Genomic DNA, 19,163 nt, shown 5'->3' with positions numbered 1-19,163 from the left:
GTACAGCTTCATGCATTCTAAGAAGCTTGGCTTTTCATTGTTCAAAGTTTAGTTCACTTGTCAGTCACCATCTATTTAACTAATTCAACTGAATTTATTGTGTAGGAGGAGCAGGCTTGCTGTTTATTCATGAGCAGGTAACAATGATTTATTTATTTATTTATTTAATATACAGATCCCATATAATAAAAGAGACATACTAAATATAATCTGATTGGTTGCTCAATTCTAGACCATCATAAATAGATGAGGCTTTGGTATGTCTACACCTGCAGGCATGGACCGATATATGGCGACGTGCCTTTAACTCTTAAAATAAGAAATATTTACCAAATAAGGTTATGCAGTAATCATTTGTTAGCTGCGGTAGACTCCAACTGGATGCCTTCAACAAATGTATTGCAAACAAAGATCAAATATTTTTACTTCCAGCATAACATTCACTACTAGTGTGAAATTAAGGCTAAAGTGTTGTTTAATCAGACTTGATCTGAAAAACTGAGGCCAACACACACACACACAAAAGACAAAAGCAAAGACTAATCTTTTCCTCAAACTACATGGACTGCTTTCATTCATGCTAAGTTATGCTAAGTACAAACTGTTGACCCAAAGAGAAAGGCATTTTAGACATTTTTCAGTCACATGACAATTTGACATGCCTGCGATTCCCATCTCCATCTCCGTTCCAGCTAAAGCATTAAAACGTGTTACAATGAGTTCTTTTAAGTGCAGGATTAGCATATGCAAGAGGGCAATTTGTTCAGCGATGTGTTAATACTGTGAACAATACTGAATGACTTGAGAAAAAAATCTCCTTTCACAAAGACCTGGTAAGCCTAGTTCCTAAAAGCCAAGTACATGCTTACATAAATAAATATATGCTCACATAAATATATTAGTAAATATGTATCTACACGCATACACGTATCTCTCACAAGAGAAATACCGACATAGATACTATAACGTAAGTGTGAGCCCTCAAAGAAAGTACTTAGATCTACCCAAGAGCCAGAGATATTTAGTCTTAATATATCATAAACATACACTAATAGCCAGAGAACTGTGCACTGAATGGCTTCCCCTTTGAAACCTGGGGATACCACAGTAGTTTTGCTCAGACATTAATGTTTAGTCCCAAGGAGAAGGAAAACAAAACAGGGTACATAAGGCAATCTGAATCCTCTTTTTTCCTACTTCAGAAGCTGCACTTTAAAGCCAACTCTAAGCTCTTTTATTCATGACTATTCAAGCTAAACAAATGCCAAGGGGCTTACATAAAGCATATAGGAGGGTCTAATGAAATTCAGTATAAAGAAGCTCAAAATAATGTCTTTACCGCAATGTTTTGCAGCTAAAAGGTGGGCTTGTTGGATCACTGAACTAATTGCCTTGACAAATACAGTGTGAATTTAACCCCTCATCTCCTCCCAGATGCATACAAACTCAGGGATACACTAGTTTGAAAAACATTAAAACCCATCTTCAAATTTTTATTATTGAATCCATCATGCCTGTAGCAGTAGAAACATCTTAAGAAGCAAGCTATCAATTCAAACTTGATCACAGATTTGTGTACTGCAAATGTCTTTTCTTAAGGAGGAAAGCCTTTCAGTTAAGAGATACTTCCCTTAAAAATCACTAAAAAAATCTATTTTATTACTGAAGAGCTTAGAATAAAACAATGAAGGCAAATGTAGTAAAGTGAATAAATTCAGTTTCTCATTTTAAATTGCCAAAATTAAGCCTGAATAAAGGAAAGATGGCAAAAGTGCAGCAGTGGGAAAAATTTAGCAACCCTGCTATCTGAAGTTACTACACAGAAGTGTAGAGAACAGCTTGCAAATTTTGGCGTCAAATACGTGTAACAACAACGGCTGATATTTTCTTGTGGTTTAATGTAAAGTCTACCTAGACAATGCTCACAATATTCTGTACAGTTCGTCTTGTAGAATTTAATACTGTGAAACATACCTAGGAACTCCTAGGTATACCTAGCTCCCACTGTGTCCTAAATGCCAAAGATTATTAGATTTGATTTTTCCTCAAAAGACTGAGGGCTTACTTATCATATAAACATATAATTATAACAATAATCTACAGTCCTCACAAGCCTATTCTGCAAAACGTCTCCACTGCCTTTCTCTAACTTACCACAGTCATTTAAAGCACTGTTCTCTGGAATCAGAGCATCCGTGCTAGAAGCTGTTGTAGAGCAGCTTATTCCGTAATAGCTATACTGGCAGTTGCAAATAAGATCGTGCTGTCACTCTGGCAAAATTTAGCAGTAAACTCAATGATTAAAAAGTTACTGTTTTGTCTCCCTTAGGAGTACAAGGAAGTTCTAACAGTTGTGACCAAAATCAGGTAAAGTATAACTTCTGATGAAAAAATACCTTGCTACTGTAACCTACTACTATAATTCAAACCACCAATTGTGTAAGATTTCATTCAACAATATGAAAATATGCATTATTTTAAGTAGTGCATGCAGTAGATCCGGAACACTAAAGTTACAAAGGAAATAAATGAAAATACAAATAAGAACTGGGAAAGAGATGATCGTATAAGCCTTGGGCTATTGACATTCCTTACCGACGTAATGTTAAGGTTCAGGGAACAGCGAGGACAGCTTACTAAAAGCCACCTTTCCTTAGTTCAGCTCTACCAGAGTTTATATTTGCTATATGTTCACTATCAAGCATAGGGCCACCTAGGAGACAGCAGCAACAGCTTCACAATGATAGTTTTCTCCTTATCTTCTCTTTAAAAAAATAACCTCTTTAGTTCTTCTATCAGGCCTACTAACATCTTGACTTAACTTCAAAAGTAGGACAAGCATTTTTATTTTAGCTATAATATTTATATAATTTTTTTAATAATGCTACAGAAATTTTCAGTTGGGATTGATCTTCAATAATAATCAGTTTGTACAAAAAGGGCAAAAAGATATATACATGCATAGTTGATTTCCTAAAGAGAAACTGCATGACACTAGTTTTCGTTTTGTCTTAATTTCCACAGACTAGACGCATGATTGAGGATAATCCTTGCTTTCATACTAGGAGTTCAATTTATTAGGGATTATTAGTGCAACACCTGTAAATCATGAATCTCAGATCAGAACAAATGGTCAAAATCAATTTTATGTAAATGTTTTCTTTTTTTTCCGATAAGTCAAAATTTATTCACGTGAATCCCTTTTCTTCAAGTAGCTCCCAGAAGAATTAAAAAAGCCTAATGTAGCACCGCTTGCTGGCAGAGTTACCAGGCTGCGTAAGGGCTGTATAACAGGCAACTTGGGATCCTAACGCAACTTTGCTGCCAACCAAAGTTAAACACTGAAGCCACCAGTAGCAAATGTGAAAGGAAAACCTAGTCATGATGCACAGAGACAAGGGAGGTTCCATATTAGGGATATAACACACATTATTCAAATGCACTTCTTTGACTGCCATGCCGTTCCCCATAGGCACTACTTCCAAACCACAAGTATGTGTGCCAGAGGTGCAGGCTGAGAGCCCACAGTATCTCATTTAGCCCCAGTTGTAATACAGCACAGACAACTCACTAGAACGTACAGAACTGACCATTAACTTTATGCTGATCATTACAGCAACTGAATGACTGTATTTACATCACATCTGTGCTCATGGTTCAACTACACCTGGTCCCAATTAAAATCTTCTCTAGTGCTGGGCTCCTTATCCCTCCCCACTCCCCTTTCCCCCAAAGACACACACGCACACTTGGTCTGTGCTTGGGCATTCACTGTCTCACTGTACATCCAAACCAACTGCACCCACCTGCCATTACAGCCAGTTATTACAGCTGACAACTTCCGCTTGTCCCTATCACCCAGCAGGGCCACTGTGTTTGTTTAACCACTACACTGGACCTGTGCTGCTGCACCACACACTACAGATATCCATATGTAGACAGGAACAAATGCAATCCCTTGTTGAGTAGGCAAAACAGTCTAGCATCTACAACCAAAACATCAGTTGCTCAGCAGTCCCACCGCTCATTGTCAGGACTCTCTGATAGGAATACTGTGGACATTGGAAGAGGGACTAGCACTTAACCATCCCCCAGCAAGGCACAAGAAGATTGCACGCAAAGGTATTCAAGTTAAGAATCATGAACTTCCGTTTGTTGAATATGCTTCTTGCAAACACACGTCAACAATGCCAACGTTGACTTATAAAGTCAGTAGGTTTTGTTTTAAATTACCGGTGATGGAAAGCTACTGACTTTGCCCTCTTTTCATCCACCATTTTAAGTTATATTTAGACTAGTACGTTCATATTAGGAACACGGAAATCTAGAAGCCTAAATGGTTTTGAATCACTCTCCCCATTGCTTCAATAATCAGGAGACATTAACAGAGGAGGCGGCTTCTGTTGATTTCAGTACTTTCTAGCTAATGTTTGTCAGAATAAGGGTATCCATAAAAATTTATACCAGACCACTCCAATCCTCTTGTCCCTCGTCATCAGCCTCATGCTGCTTTATATCAGCTACAAACTAAACTGCAATGCAGAATCCCACAGCTCTTCTGTGTGAGCAACTTCTGCTGAAACTAATTTGTGGTTTGCATCCATAAAGACTGTAAGGTTTGACTTATTTTTGACAGAGCCAATAAAAATAAAAGATAAAACTGATTAAAGAAATTCAAGTTTTTTGATTACAAGGTATATAATGGAAAATAATACTTTCTTCACAAAGGCCAAGAAGCATGCATGTGCTACACTGAAGAGTACCCTACATTTGCATATAACTCCTTTTATGATTCCCCCACATTTAAAAGAATTGAAACACAAAACAAAAACAGTCTGCATATAATATCAACCAAGAAGTAGCATTCAATTGTGCATGTCCCCTTGCTCCAAGACTGGGAGAGGAAGAATAGGACAGAGAGCTAAGGACACAGAATATTTTTCTGCTGTAACAGAAGAGCATTTGCTATACAAAACAATAGCAACATTTATGCTTAACAATGAAAGCACAAAAAATTTCTTGGAAAATTTATGAATTCTTCTTCCTAAGTCTTAGAAAACAAGCTCAGTGTTTTTCATGAGGACAAAAGATAGACACCAACCTTAGTGTAAATCCCAAGCAAATAATGAAATCAGATTTCACTGTCTACAAATTATTACTGATACAATAGAGCATTTCAGAACATTTGCATTTCTATGCTGTCCAAACAGGATACTAGAACAGTGGGAAGACAAGTAATAAATGAACACGTAAGACGAGTTTGAAAAATGTTGCCAGTATGTTCCCTAGAGAAAAAAATGTGGCCATCAAAGTTCTTTTGTATTGATGTCTCCCAAAACTGTATTAAGCTTCAGTTGCAAAACTTGCTTACTTTGCCTGGTTTCATTACCTGATGCCTGCACTCCCATAATAACATGACCCAGTTTTGGATGGTTAGAGCTACATCAGCCAAAACCCACCTGCCGTTATCCATGTAATCCTATAATTTAATTTTGACCAAGTAATTTTAGCAGCTCATGTATGAAGTATACTATTATTACTAACTTAGATTTTATATATTTCACAAACATGCATTTACAAAGCACTTCCTTTCATTTTACTTCCTGAAACTTCAAGTAATATACAAAAGAAAAATGTAGCCCTTGCCATTTAGATGCAACAAAAGTAGATTAAATGGACACTGATCACAATCAAGAATAATTAAATCACTACATCTTTATATTCCTTTATAAATACATGAATCTCACTGCATTATGAAGTATTTCTAAACATACAATACATAAAAGCTTGTGACTGCTTATTTGCCTAAGGAGACTTTGAAAAAATAAAACCAGACCTCATTTAAAAATAATATGCTCAAATAATATGCCACAGTATGTTTTAACTCAAAGTTATGTCAAAAAAACCTCCATTTAAAACCAAATGGGCAAGCGCTAAATTGTAATCTTTCAACTTTGCACATTTAAAGCTGTCAGCTTCTACTGATGATACTGGAAGGTCACACTAGACATACTTGATGGAAATCATACTGTAGAACTGCACAGTAATACTAAATATCATGGTTAATTTAGGTAACTAACAGACAGCATGGTTTTGGTGTCTTGGATGATGAAAGCAAGCCTTTGTCAGGATTTCTGGCAGCACCATTACATTTAAAATGTTACTTTAAAAATCAAATTGATCTTATCTTGGTGACCTAGATGTCATAAAGTAATTTGCAAAATAAGAGCCTACTGCTCGGTTGGAACCACATGTAATAATTAAACAGACCTGCTGGCACGCCTTGTGTACTTGTGACCAATTTTATATTATCCTTAAAAATATAGTTTAAATTAAAAAGAAATCCATTTAAAAATACAAGAGAATTAGAGAAGTTCAAAGAGAAAATCATTCCCAGCTGATCATTTTAGCCACAGATTTGAACTTGACTATCACTTGAATTACGATTCTTTCATTGAAGATCTCACTTACTGTTAAGCCAAGATTCTAATGCAACACTGTCTTTAAACAATTTTAAATTCAAGTTTAAGTTCATTAATTTAATTATGGAGTAGTATTCTCCCCTGGGACCAAAAAGAAACTATGGCCACCATAGTGTAGTAACCTGAACTCAATATGTCCATACAGCAAATCTCCTTTATGAAGTAAAGCCTCAGATTGTTTAACGGTTACTTAGTGGGAAATCCAGCATAAAAAGCCTACTACAGATAATAATCAAGCAATCATGAGTTACACATATGGAGACAGAAGTAACTGCAGCAACAATTTTACGTCCTTTAATTAAATAAAACTGACATATACCGTAAACTAAGCAAGTGATATTGCAAATGTCCCACCACAGAGAAGCATCTGTTTTTAAACTCAAAAACCCTTTAGCAAAGTACATGATGGACAGGGCAAGGGAGAATGGGTAGAGAGCAAGGACAGGAAACGTAACAATCAAAGCAAAACACAAAGCCATCATTCCCACGTGTGCACACAGACACACCCTGAAAACCTCCTTCCTTAGCTCCTAAGTCGTTGAGAACTCTGCCCCTGCAGTTGACTAACATGACTCAAAGAAATATGTCCCACTCAAAGATATATGTCCTCAATAATTCTGAGGCTTTAGGAAAACCCAGCTTAAAATTATTTCCACAGTTACACTGACATTAAGCAACCTGAAATGAATGCTTCTTGCTTAGTAATCTACAAACAAAAAAGATTGCCGCAAAAGATATGCAGATGGTTTCCAGTAAATAATTGTCAAGCCCTCGTATAAAAAAAAAAGCAGCAATAAAAATCAGGAGTTTAGTATTGCAAAGATATCTGTCAATAACTTTTCCTAGTTCTTGTCTTTTCTAATTGAGAAGAAGAAACAGAATAGAGCCCAAATTCACCTATGACATCAACAAGCAGAATTAGCTTTGTTACTTGAAATTACCTGAAAGTTGCACATGCCCATCTCCAATTGATGAATATAGCAATATCACTCAAAACACAACAGTATAAAAAGCTGTAACAAAGTAGTTCTTTGGCTGGTTTTTGGATAAGATTGTCTTAGACCAATTCTATTACAGCATAGGTCTAAAGGGAAAAAAAGTATTGCTATGGAAGTTATACCTGAAGCACAAATTAAGCAGTAAAGACATTAGTATGGCATAAACAGATTCAGTTGAAGAAACTCCTAGAGCCAAACACCGTCACGACACATGAATTTTAAATTTCTCACTTGTTCTGCAACTCTAATTCCTGAAAATCCTACAGGAAAAATTTTCACTCTGACGAATAATGTTATACTTTAAGTTGCAGTCAACGTTCTGTTTGATTTGCAGCTTTCCCCCCACCCCCAATAAACAACTAAAGTTCAAGCTTCCCCAAAATCATTCTGCTCAGAAGCAAACCTGATTCATACAGTCCTCCAAACAAATGACTTGGTGTTCTGCATAAACCAAGAGATATCTTAACACAAAACAGATATGCCTAGTATCATGAAATTGACTAAAAGGAAGACAAAACAGACAAACAGTACAACGTCTGATTATCACATTATGCAGAAGTGCAAGCATTAGCAGGAATGTTGGTACTTACTGTGCCCGGCTCTCTGTCTGCTCCCGCAGTAACCAAGAAATGCACAGACATGCCCGTTCAGACACAGAGGCAAGAACAGAAATAAAAAAGGGGGGAAAAAAAATTAGAACACAAGCCGCGAACAGTTTTAAAATGGCTTTTATTTATATAAGTCATTGCACATTCCTAATACAGTGATTTCCTGAAAATTACAGTATTTTGTAAACATGATTTACAGTTTAACCATACACAAAGCCTAGTTTTATTTCATGACAGAATAAATTATTTTCTTTTCAAAAATTAGTCAAGTGCAATTTTGCCCAATATTTAATTGCGTACTAGAATTTAAGCCAATGAAACTAAAGTAACAGATGCAATTATCTAAATCTTTTGTTTGAACACATTCACTTCTCATTCCCCCTACCTTCCCATCCATCCATTTAACAACATTATTTTCTTTGAAAAAATTACCATTATGCAGTTTAACAGTTTTCCACAATATGGTGCAGGCCACTGGTGTTACAACTAAGCATTTACCAGGATGTCAAATGCCCTGCAAACTCTAGAGCAGGTGACACCTAGTGATCCCCTTTTAAAATACTGAAAACTTCCAAGCTGAATTTTGCTTCAGTGGTATATATGCAGACATTTTTAAGTTTGCCAACAGTTTTTTCTCATTCTATATAACTTGAATTCTTTAGAGATGCCCATAATTTGCAGCAATGCGCAAATTTGACAATGTCCTAATCAGGCCTGCCATGCCTCTCACCTCTGTGGTGTTCTGCATCGTGATGCTTCTTGTCATCTTTTATTGCCAAGTGAGACTGCCCACCCAAAGCACTAGAAAGGGCAAGAAGGCCAGCACTGCTTCCAAGTGGAGGGATTCCTGGAGGCTGAAGTCCTGACGGATGCGGTGTTAGAGGCACTGGAGGTCCATGGCCATGGGAGAGATGTTGAGCCTGCAACTGCTGCTGCTGTTCCCAGCAGTATCATCATCCCCAGAAGAACAACGCATAGCACATAGTTTGGGAAGGAGAAGGGAGAAGTTTGGTTAATTATTGAGAATCAACAGTGGATTTTTTCATTTGTTTGTTTGTTTTAAATCTAGCCTCTCCTCTTTGTCCCACCACACTATACATACTGTATGATATCATGCTGTCTGTGGACAGGTCTGCTCATGTCCCATAAGCCAAAAAAGGATAGCTGGATACTTGTTCTGCAGCCCAAGGAATAGGTTCAACTACTGTAGGTTGTTTTCAGCAGCTACTGCCTGCCACAGTATCACCGGTGACAAACAAACAGCAGCAGCAGCAGGCCCAAATACCTTTCCCTTTCTATAGAAAGGAGAATCACTGCTCTGGGAAAAAAAAACAAATTTCACTGGCAAGACTGATTTAAACTCACCCCCGTTTCTTCCCTCAGTTTGGAAACAGTAAGTAGGTTTCTATTTTGAATATTAAAAAACCTAAAAGACACCACTTAATTTCATATTTAGTGTAGTTAAATTTGTATTTTATTCTAGCCAAACTGGGGGGAAAAAAAATTATTAATGAACCCACACTGTGTTTAGGAACCGACTTTGAGCTTAAGATCCAGGTATTCCAGATAGCATCAGTAAGGTCATGGAATTCCCAACAACAAACATGGTATTAATGAATTAAAATACCTCCAGCTGTTTCAAAAGCAGCTTGCCAGATCAGTATCATAATGAGTGGACATACAACCCTGTAACCAATCTGGCAAAATAACCTGTAAGCAATTTTAGAAAGAGAGTCCTTACAATGGAATGATTTCCCCATCGTTTAAATATTAAGATATTTTCTAGTTAAAGCTCTTACGGTTTTATTAATATTTTCCAAGTTCAGCTAACCGTTTAAGTTGTCTGAAATGCTCAGTTCAGATTTATTTAGAAAATTAAGCTTCAAAACCATCTTTAGCTTAGTCATAGCTCCCCTTTAGTCTGCTACAGGTAAACAGATTTTCTGCCTCTCTTCTGCTTCCTTGTGCCTGAGCATATGAACAGAAGACAGAACAAACCTCTCCACCTTGGCCACGCTCCACCATCCCTCTGCTGAAGCATGAATGTTTTCCATACCATGAAAAAAGCTAGAGTACCACCCAATTCATGGGATCAACGAGAAGACAGGTAAGCAAATGAGCTTAGCTAGGCATGAGAGTTTGACCTGGTGAATGCTAGTGGTCCTGTAAAAGCAGGCAAAATTGTTACAGTACTGCTGACAGCTACTGAAATCATACCTAGGCTAAAGCTCACAACATTTCACAAGTTACCCCAAAATAACTAAACTCAAAATAATCCAAAAATATTTTATCTGCTTTCATAGGTCCCAAGACTCTTCAAGACAAATTGTCGTAATATCTACTGGCATATGAATGACTTCATTTATTACTATTTAGATAACTACTGCACCCCTACACTTTTATTTCTCATAACCCCACTCCAAGACATGCCTTGAGCTGTTTATAAATTTATGTAGACACAAGTGAATGACACTGAAGAACTCTGGACTGGACCTGCTAATCTTTCACTTTTCTGCTGTCCCAACTGTAATGCAGCTATCATTTATTTATTTTTGATATACAAGACATAAAATCTTAAAATCTAGCACAATCCCTTCAGAGCAGCAAGTTTGCCAAATCTTTCTCACATCATGTATCAGGAATTTCTTTTCGCGTGCTGCATAAAAAGCCTCGCTATTCTTCACTTTAACATATACATCTGATCACTATCCTTGCCAACTTTTCGGTATGTTTAAAAAGCAAGGTAAGAGAGAGGTAGCTCTTATTCTTCTATTTTAATGTGTTTACAACAACCCAAGAAGTAACATTTTGAAGGAAGTATTAAGAATTATTTTTGAAGTAGTTAAAGCAGTAGACCATCTTTTACAAAATCAAGCAGCTATCGCTAGTGAAACTTTATTTAACTGAAGAAGTATCAGTAAAGAGCACTGTAAAGTCTGACAGGACTGCAGGGATTTTTTTTGGTTTTGTTTGTTTGTTTGTTTTGTTTTTTGATCCAGCCTCTAAAGAACAAGAGAACATCTCTCTTCTCACAGACTTTATCAAGACTTTAGTAATTTCCAGCATGTTTCCTCAAATCAGGAGATAACCTGATGTTTTGGCAGGCTCTCTCAGGGACATGGTATCTTAGTTGTTCCCTTTCTCGTTGACCATTTAAGCCAGGTCAGTCACCTGCACTCTAGCCATGAGACAACATGCATCAGCAGTACTGCACTGCATTCATGGCACTGGTCTTACTTGTCCCCAGCTGCACTATCACACTGGATTACCTAGTTGTGGTGTGCAATTGACTAGGAACAAAAAGTGATTTATCCCTTCCAAATTGGTTTCGTGGAGAAAAACCTCCTCCATTCTCCAACAGTGAGCTCAAAATAGCTTCTTTTGCAGTGTGGGCATGGGAAGGTCAAAACAGGGAAATGAAGTTAAATTGTTTCCATTCTTGTCCCTATCCCTTCAGAAGCCTGTGAAGATTCCCTTTATTTATGCCTCTCTTGCTCGGTTTAATTAGCAGACAAGTTAACCTGCATGATTTCAGGAAGCATAGCTTAACGTCTTTACAAATCAAACTGTTAGGGACACGTTACCTACAATTTCCCTGGCTCTGCTTTGTAGCCTACGCACAGGGTATTTCAAAAGTCCTGGAAACGAGGAACAGATTAATCCCCTCTAACAGGTTCTGAAGCTGAAAGCATGTGACGAGAAGGGCGATGTCCTGTTTCCCTGATGGGGCTGCATACGAACGGTGGGGAGCAACACCCAATGTAAGGCACAGAACGGAATACGAGACCTGTAAGTGGAAACGCATCACTCTGCTTAACATCTTAGCAACTTTGCAAAATGGTTACTGAGGGTAGCAGAGGAAAATGGTACCTAGACATGCTTAAATATCCAACTACGTTAAACGGACTTAAGACTGAAAACCTGATCATGGTCTTTTAAACCAACAAAGGTATATTGTGATTTAATGTTTATCTGAGGCTCACTGCTGTTGAAGACTGAAGTATATTGATTTATTGTTTATATATTACCTATTCATAATAGGTTTAAAGTTCTCTCTAACACATAGATAAAGATGATCCTTTCCAGAAGTTCATGCTCTTTTTATTTAAAAAACTTGAATTGTTAAAAGTATATTGTATTCTCTTTCTAGAAAGGGAAAAGGGAATATATGCTGCACACAAAGGAAGAAACTAAAGACCAGGGAGATGGATAACAGCAGCACTCACCAGATGTATTTAGTAACTAGACGTTTGCTATAGTAGATCCTAGAAACAATTATGTTATGCATATAATCACTTTCCCATCACTTCAAAGACACTAATGCCTGCTCTGTCACCTTTTAAGAGCTTAGCAGCAGTGAGATATAAACCGGAATAAGTTGGCAGCAGTATCATGGTCTACTAAGCATGTTCATTAGCAGTTAATTAAAAACTAGACACCTGCCATAAGAAATGTGCTCAAAAAAGGATGAGTAACAGGTCTGTCTTACTACCAATTATTATCATTACTTGCAGAGCAAGGGCTGTGTCCACTTTCAGAGGGAAGTGGGAAGGTAGACAAGAGAGCAATGATGCATACATAAGTGACTGCTCTGAGGCAATTAGCCATAGCAGTGATTTTAAAAGCATCAGTAGTTCACCCACCATTTTACTGCAAAACCAGAAGTTCTTCATATTTGCGAAGGGAGAAAAGGAATGGCAAATTCAGCTTACTGTACTGTCTAGATGTAGGTTTTATTGTCTCTAATTTTTTTCCCAGTATCCCTCTATCAGACCTCAAAGATGCAAAAATCAATGTATGAAAAACACCACAGTTGCTTCTCTGAGCAAGCACCTCCTAACAATTTTAACGGCAGTGCAGTTTTTCACCCCCAACATCCTAGGCAAGTTCCAGCTATAAAGAGCTCTGTAACTAGGACTTAAATTTTGAAATTAATTTTCAATTTCTGCCAGAGACTTCCAGAGACAGAGTTAGTAAGTCTTTGTGAAACAGATTTCCTATACATAAACAATGACGCATCTCCTTTAGGCACCTTGCTTATCAAGATAGAGCATAAGCTCCTACAATCCCACTTCCCACCCTAAAGTAGCTCTGTTGAGGTCACAAACACCTATGGCTTACTTAAAAATCTTGTTTTGAATTCCTAGTGTTAAACAGTTAAGAGCATTCTTCTATTCTTGAACAGATGTGTGATACACTATTCAGGATCTGTGGAAAAGCACTGAATTAAAAATTCAGATGTGATTATACATGAACAGTGGAAAAAAGATTATAGCTGGTCCCAAACTACAATAGCTGTCTTCTCTTATGCCCTTCTAAATAAACACCTGAGAGCAGAAAAAGTTTTCAAAAACCTTATCAGCACTAGCACCAGTAATGCTATCAACAGATTCTCCCAAGCTCCATAGAGGTGTTCTGAGAAAATATCTGGCAAGCACAAAAGCCATTTAGAGATCTAAAATGTAAAGGGCACTATTTCATGTCAACTTCTGTAAAACTGAAGAAATGTGATTTTGTTAAACTCAAGCAGGCAGAAAGACGTGAGAGAAAAACACGTATTACTGTGTTCAATTTCACTACCATATTCTCTCCCTTCCCAAAGGGAAATCTTCAGATTTTTTTATTTGCTTGCTTAAGTAGCAGAAGGAAATGAGAACCTGTATCAAATGTCTATGGCCAATGAACATATGAGGGCCACTGTCTGAGCGCATACAGCTCCGATACAGCTCAGACCAAGCGATAAACTTCTCCCCCACTATTTAGAAATATTCTTAAAACCAACGTTGCAAATGTAACCTTCCAAAAAAGGAAACAACTCCTGTCAGATCCAGTCTTCTCCCTCATTCTAAAAAAACCCAAAACCCTGCACACACCACCCAACACTACCAACAGTCAAATCTAAACTCATTAGATGGCCTAAGCCATTAATTAATACTTGCGTTTAAGTTTCTGTAGGTACTTTCAAAAGAGTATTTCAGCTACAGGGAAAAGCATATTGCAGGATGACAAACAACCTCCCTTAAGAATATATCCACATTCTTCTACAATGGAGCGACTGCATCAGCGGACAAGGGAAGAGCTACAGATACCATCTACCTAGACTTCTGGATATAGTCCCTCGCAACATTCTTGCCACTTAGTTGGCAAGATAGGGGATTAATGGATGCATTGCTAGATGGATGAGGAACTGGCTGGATGACCACATCCAAAGAGTCAATGAGACCCAATCCAAAGAGTCAATGGCTCAATGTCCCTGTGGAAACCAGTAACTAGTGGTGTCCCTCAAAGGTCCATAATGGGACCAACACTATTCAATATCTTCATCAATGACATAGCTAATGGGACCCAGTGCACCCTCAGAAAGTTTGCAGATGACAGCAAGCTGAGTGATGCAGTTGATTCATTTGAGGGAAGGGATGCCATCCAGATGGACTTGGACAGGCCTGAGGAGTGGGCCCATGCAAACCTCATGAGGTTTAACAAGGCCAAGTGCAAGGTCCTGCACCTGGATCGGAGCAATCCCCACTATCAGTACAGACTGGAGGATAAATGGATTGAGAGCAGCCCTGCCAACAAGGACTTGGGGATACTGGTGGATAAAAAAAATCGGACATGCACCAGCAATGTGCACTTGTAACCCAGAAGGCCAACCGTATCCTGGGCTGCATCAAAAGAAGCATGGCCAGCAGGTTGAGGGAGGTGATTCTGCTCTTCTACTCCACTCTCATGAGACCCCACCTGGAATACGGCATCCAGTTCTGGGGTGTACAGTGCAAGAAAGACCTGTTGGAGCAGGTCCAAAGGAGGGCCAAAAAAAATGACTATAGAGGTCTGGAACACTTGAGAGAGTTGGGGTTGTTCAGCCTGGAAAAGAGAAGGCTCCGGGGACATCTTACTGCAGCCTTTCAATATAAAGTAGGCCTATAAGAAAGATAGAGCGAGACTTTTTACCAGGGCGTGTGTAGTGACAGGTCATGGGGCAACGGTTGTAAACTGAAAGAGAGTAGGTTTAGATTGGACATAAGGAAGAAATTTTTTACAATTTGGGTGGTGATTCACTGGAACAGGTTGCCCAGAGAAGTTGTGGATGCCCCATCCCTGGAAGTGTTTAAGATCAGGTTGGACAAGGCTTTGCACAACCTGATGCAGTAAAAGATGTCCCTGCCCATGGCAGAGGGCTTGGACTCGATCTTTGAAGGTCTCTTCCAGTCCAAACCATTCTATGATTCTATGATAGGTAAGCAGACTGATATATAAGCTGCCCAATATAGATTGCTTACTATTCCATTTTCTAACTTTGCTTCAGCAGCAGAAGCTGTGTTTCCTCTTCATTGCTTTTGGATGTTTCTTTTTCCTTGACAATATCACCATTAGACTAAGCCCAAAGTGTGTTAGCAGTCCCCGCAAGCCACTTCCTTCTGACCTATTTGAACCCTAACCTTCAGTACCACAGCAGCAATCTGCAAAACTAAGTTATGAGTTTGCTTTTTTTGCTGATGACACAAAACTGGGAGGAGTGGCTGATACACCAGATGGCTGTGTTACCATTTACAGGGACCTCAACAGGCTGGAAAAATGGGCTGACAGGAATCTCATGAAGTTCAACAAGGGCAAGTGCAAAGTCCTGCACTGGGAGGAACAATCCCATGCATCAATATATGCTGGGGACCATCCAGCTGGAAAGCCGCTTTGCAGAAAAGAACCTGGGATTCCTGGCAGACACCAGGTTGAACATAAGGCAGCAATGTGCCCTTGTGGCAAAGCAGGTGAATGGCATCCTGGGCTGCATTAGACAAAGTACTGCCAGCAGGTCGAGGGAGGCAATCCCTCCCCCTCTACTCATCACTGTTGAGGCCACACCTGGAATACTATGTCCAGTTCTGAGCTTCCCAGTACAAGAGAGACATGGACTTACTGGAAATCATCCAACGATGGGCCTAGAGAAGGCTGAACAGTCCCAGCTCTCTCAGCCTGTCCTCATACGCGAGATGCTCCATTTCCTTAATCCTCTTTGTGGCCCATCATTGGATGGCCCAATGACAGGGCAAGAGGCAAAGGGCACAAACTGAAACAGGGAGGTTCCTCCTGAACATGAGAAAACACTTTTTTTACTGTGATGGTGACTGAGTACTGGCACAGGTTTCCCAGGGAGGTTGTAGAGTCTCCATCCTTGGAGATACTCAAAAGATATACAGACATGGACCTGCACAATTGGCTCTAGGTGGTCCTGTCTGAGCAGGAGGGGTGGACCAGATGACCTCTAGAAGGGGTCCCTTCTAACCTCAGGCATTCTGTGATTCTGCAATTCTTACTGCTTACTGTTTTCTCCCTGTTTAAACATGTTTCAGAAAAATGAGAGTCAGCTACTACTTTCATTGCTTAATTTTCTACCTAATTCCTTTAGTTTCCTTACTTCCCCTTCTTCTAAATGCTCAGATTTTATTCTGACAGATAGGAAGCTACACCATACCACAGTAAATAAGCTTGAAAGTGCCCACCATTGCATCTCTAGCTAGTGAGCAGAGAATGGAGCCTTTGTAGTTTTGCAGAAGTTACTTGAAACTGTCCATTATATGAACAAGCCACAGTGCCTTGGGTGTTGTGAAGAGAATGTCCCACCAGAACAAAGAAACAGTGTCTTCAGCAAGCCTCTTCCATCTATAAACCATGTGAAATGTCATTGTACTACAGAGATTTAAGTCCACAGAAGGACAGTATTGGCAAAAGCTACCCAAAGCCATATATTTCATACACACAAAATTTGTGTGGCAGTGGCATGATTATTTAAAGACCCAACTGTCTCATGGGAAAAATCCTGTTCCTTTTTCATGCTTTATTACAGAAGATGCACAGGATAACGTCTTTGGGTCTCACCATTTATTTTCCATGCCCACAAAAAAAAAAAAAAAAAAAAATCAAACTTTCTACTGTATAGAGAATTGATGTCACAAAGCAAATAAAGTCAAAAGAAGATGAAAAAGTCCTCTTAAGTTTGTTCTTTGTTATTATTTTCTACTACGGAAATCTGCTTTAAGTTAATGTTAGATTTCTGAACAGAAGGCTCCGAAGTTTTTAACAGTGCCTATTTCCACTTGTTCAAACAACACAAACCACACTAATAATTCTCAATTGCACATAACTTTTTTGAAGCAGTAAGGGATTGCATAAATTGCCTCACATAAACTAGAAAACTGATGCTATACGGGGATAAAGGCAGCTTCCCCCCCCACATACTCCCCAAGCAGTCCTTTTCTCACAAATTAACTTCATCTCTAAGGTAACTGAAATGAGGATGAGAAGTTGTATTTCACTGCTCCACTGATATGGCAATTATAAAAACACTAACAAACTAAGCTCTTCTGCCACCTTAACTATTAAAAAAAAAAAATCAGATACAAGACTCTCAGCATGTCCAAAGTACTCCATGAAGCTACTGCAAAACAACATGAAGTTTATGGTTCTCAATGAGAGTCTTTTATCTGTTTTCCTTTCTTAACTCCTTTTCTACTTGGTCACTTGATGCCTTCCTCCCTGTGTTATCTCCCTCCTTTTCAGACTCACTTTCAGTCCTCTGCTATAGGATACTCCTTTAGGAATCAAGTCTTGTCTCCTCTTTGTTCTTCAGAAAACTCTAGGAAAAGCAATGCTGATTTCAACTGGCTCATGAAGATTAAGAAGACTACTTCATGCTCTGGTGCTCTCATTACACTTTTACACGGATGCATACCTGTTTCACTGTAAAATGTATTTCCTCTACATATTTATGCCACACAGTTGTGCCATAGAATACTAAACTGGCCAGCTCTACAGTCTTTTGTTTTTTCTCCTTGCATTAGAGATTAAACTACATTCTTTAAACTTGCTAGTAAGGAAAGTTAGCATAAACACTTACAAGCATAATTCCCCATATATTTGCTCTATAAGGCCAAAAATGCTCCTCTATCTAAAGAAAGAAAATAAAAACTAGTTGCAGTCATGAAACTGCCACACTAACTTCCCTGAAACAAAAATACACATTTATTGATTGGTGGTTTAGTTCAAGAGAAAAACGATTCCATAGAAAAATTACAACACAGGAAGAGAACACAGATTCTAATGCGGGGCCAGCAAACTACTGGTGTGTGTGGGTCACCTCCAAAGAGCCCACAGAAGCCAACTGAGACAGCCAACAAGGGTCAAAGCAGTTACACCAAAGCCTGCATCTACCCAGCAAAACTCTAAATGCAATTTTTCATTACTACAACAGGAAATTTTTGAGAGCTCCTTAAAATCCTTATATAAGACATAAATACTAAATATATTCTTTAGCTTGTCTTTTAGAATATGTTCTATATTTCATGAGGAATTTTTTTAAACAAGGAAAATGAAGTCTCTCAACACGAGAAAGGCTTGGGTTGCTATCAATTTTAAGTACATAGCCAGTACCAGCCTACCTACAAGTACACACACAGTACTTTTGTTGAATCACAAGATCCCATTTTTAAATTTTAATACTGTGGTTAGCTTTACACCTATAGAACTGAGAAACAGGTCTTCAATGCTCCCCAATATAATGCAAATAGCAAATATAAAAATAATTTCCAAGGGTAGCTTATTAACCATTGGTTAGTTCCCACATCACCATTATAGATTGCAGACATATAGACTGCAAGGGAGAAAGCAGCACTCTATCTTTTCCTTAGGACTATGCTGAGCAGCAACTCTAATCTCTACTGTGCATTTCTGTCTCACTTTAAACAGCGAGGTTTCTCCGCTCTTCCTTCTGGCATTTTGGAGGGCAAGCCCAGGCACCAGAATTAGAAAGATAAAGAGCTATTACACTTCAGGGCTCTTCAAAAAGATCACTCTTCTAAACAGCAATGACAGATGTGGGTGACCCCACCCAAATGATTTGTCACCACACCCAGTGAATAAGCACATCAGCTGTTTTTCCGCTAAAGTGATCAGCAATTAACTATTTAAAAAAAATTTAGTGATAATTGTTAAATGGCAAGATTTTTAACATCCCATTGACATAGAGGGAATAATTATATAGTACTGCCTGCATGACTGGTGCTTTCACAAGAGCAGCAGCC

The 19,163-nt window shown here is 38.5% G+C and overlaps 1 protein-coding gene across 2 annotated transcripts in view; it reads right to left on the bottom strand.

Moving 5' to 3' along the window:
• TLE1 (TLE family member 1, transcriptional corepressor) overlaps positions 1 to 19,163 on the bottom strand; it is a 77,188-nt gene that overhangs the window by 25,066 nt on the left and 32,959 nt on the right. For both annotated transcript variants that reach the window (XM_075138464.1, XM_075138465.1), the window contains exons 7-8: positions 8,819 to 9,023; positions 8,071 to 8,087 (exon numbers count right to left, since the gene is read on the bottom strand). In XM_075138464.1, coding sequence (XP_074994565.1) covers positions 8,071 to 8,087; positions 8,819 to 9,023 — 222 coding nt within the window. The remainder of the gene's footprint in view (positions 1 to 8,070; positions 8,088 to 8,818; positions 9,024 to 19,163) is intronic.

Source organism: Calonectris borealis, chromosome Z, assembly GCF_964195595.1.
Source record: "Calonectris borealis chromosome Z, bCalBor7.hap1.2, whole genome shotgun sequence".
NCBI lineage: Eukaryota > Metazoa > Chordata > Aves > Procellariiformes > Procellariidae > Calonectris > Calonectris borealis.
The sequence above is the reverse complement of the archived record's forward strand: the minus strand, read 5'-3'. Positions and strand labels throughout refer to the sequence as shown.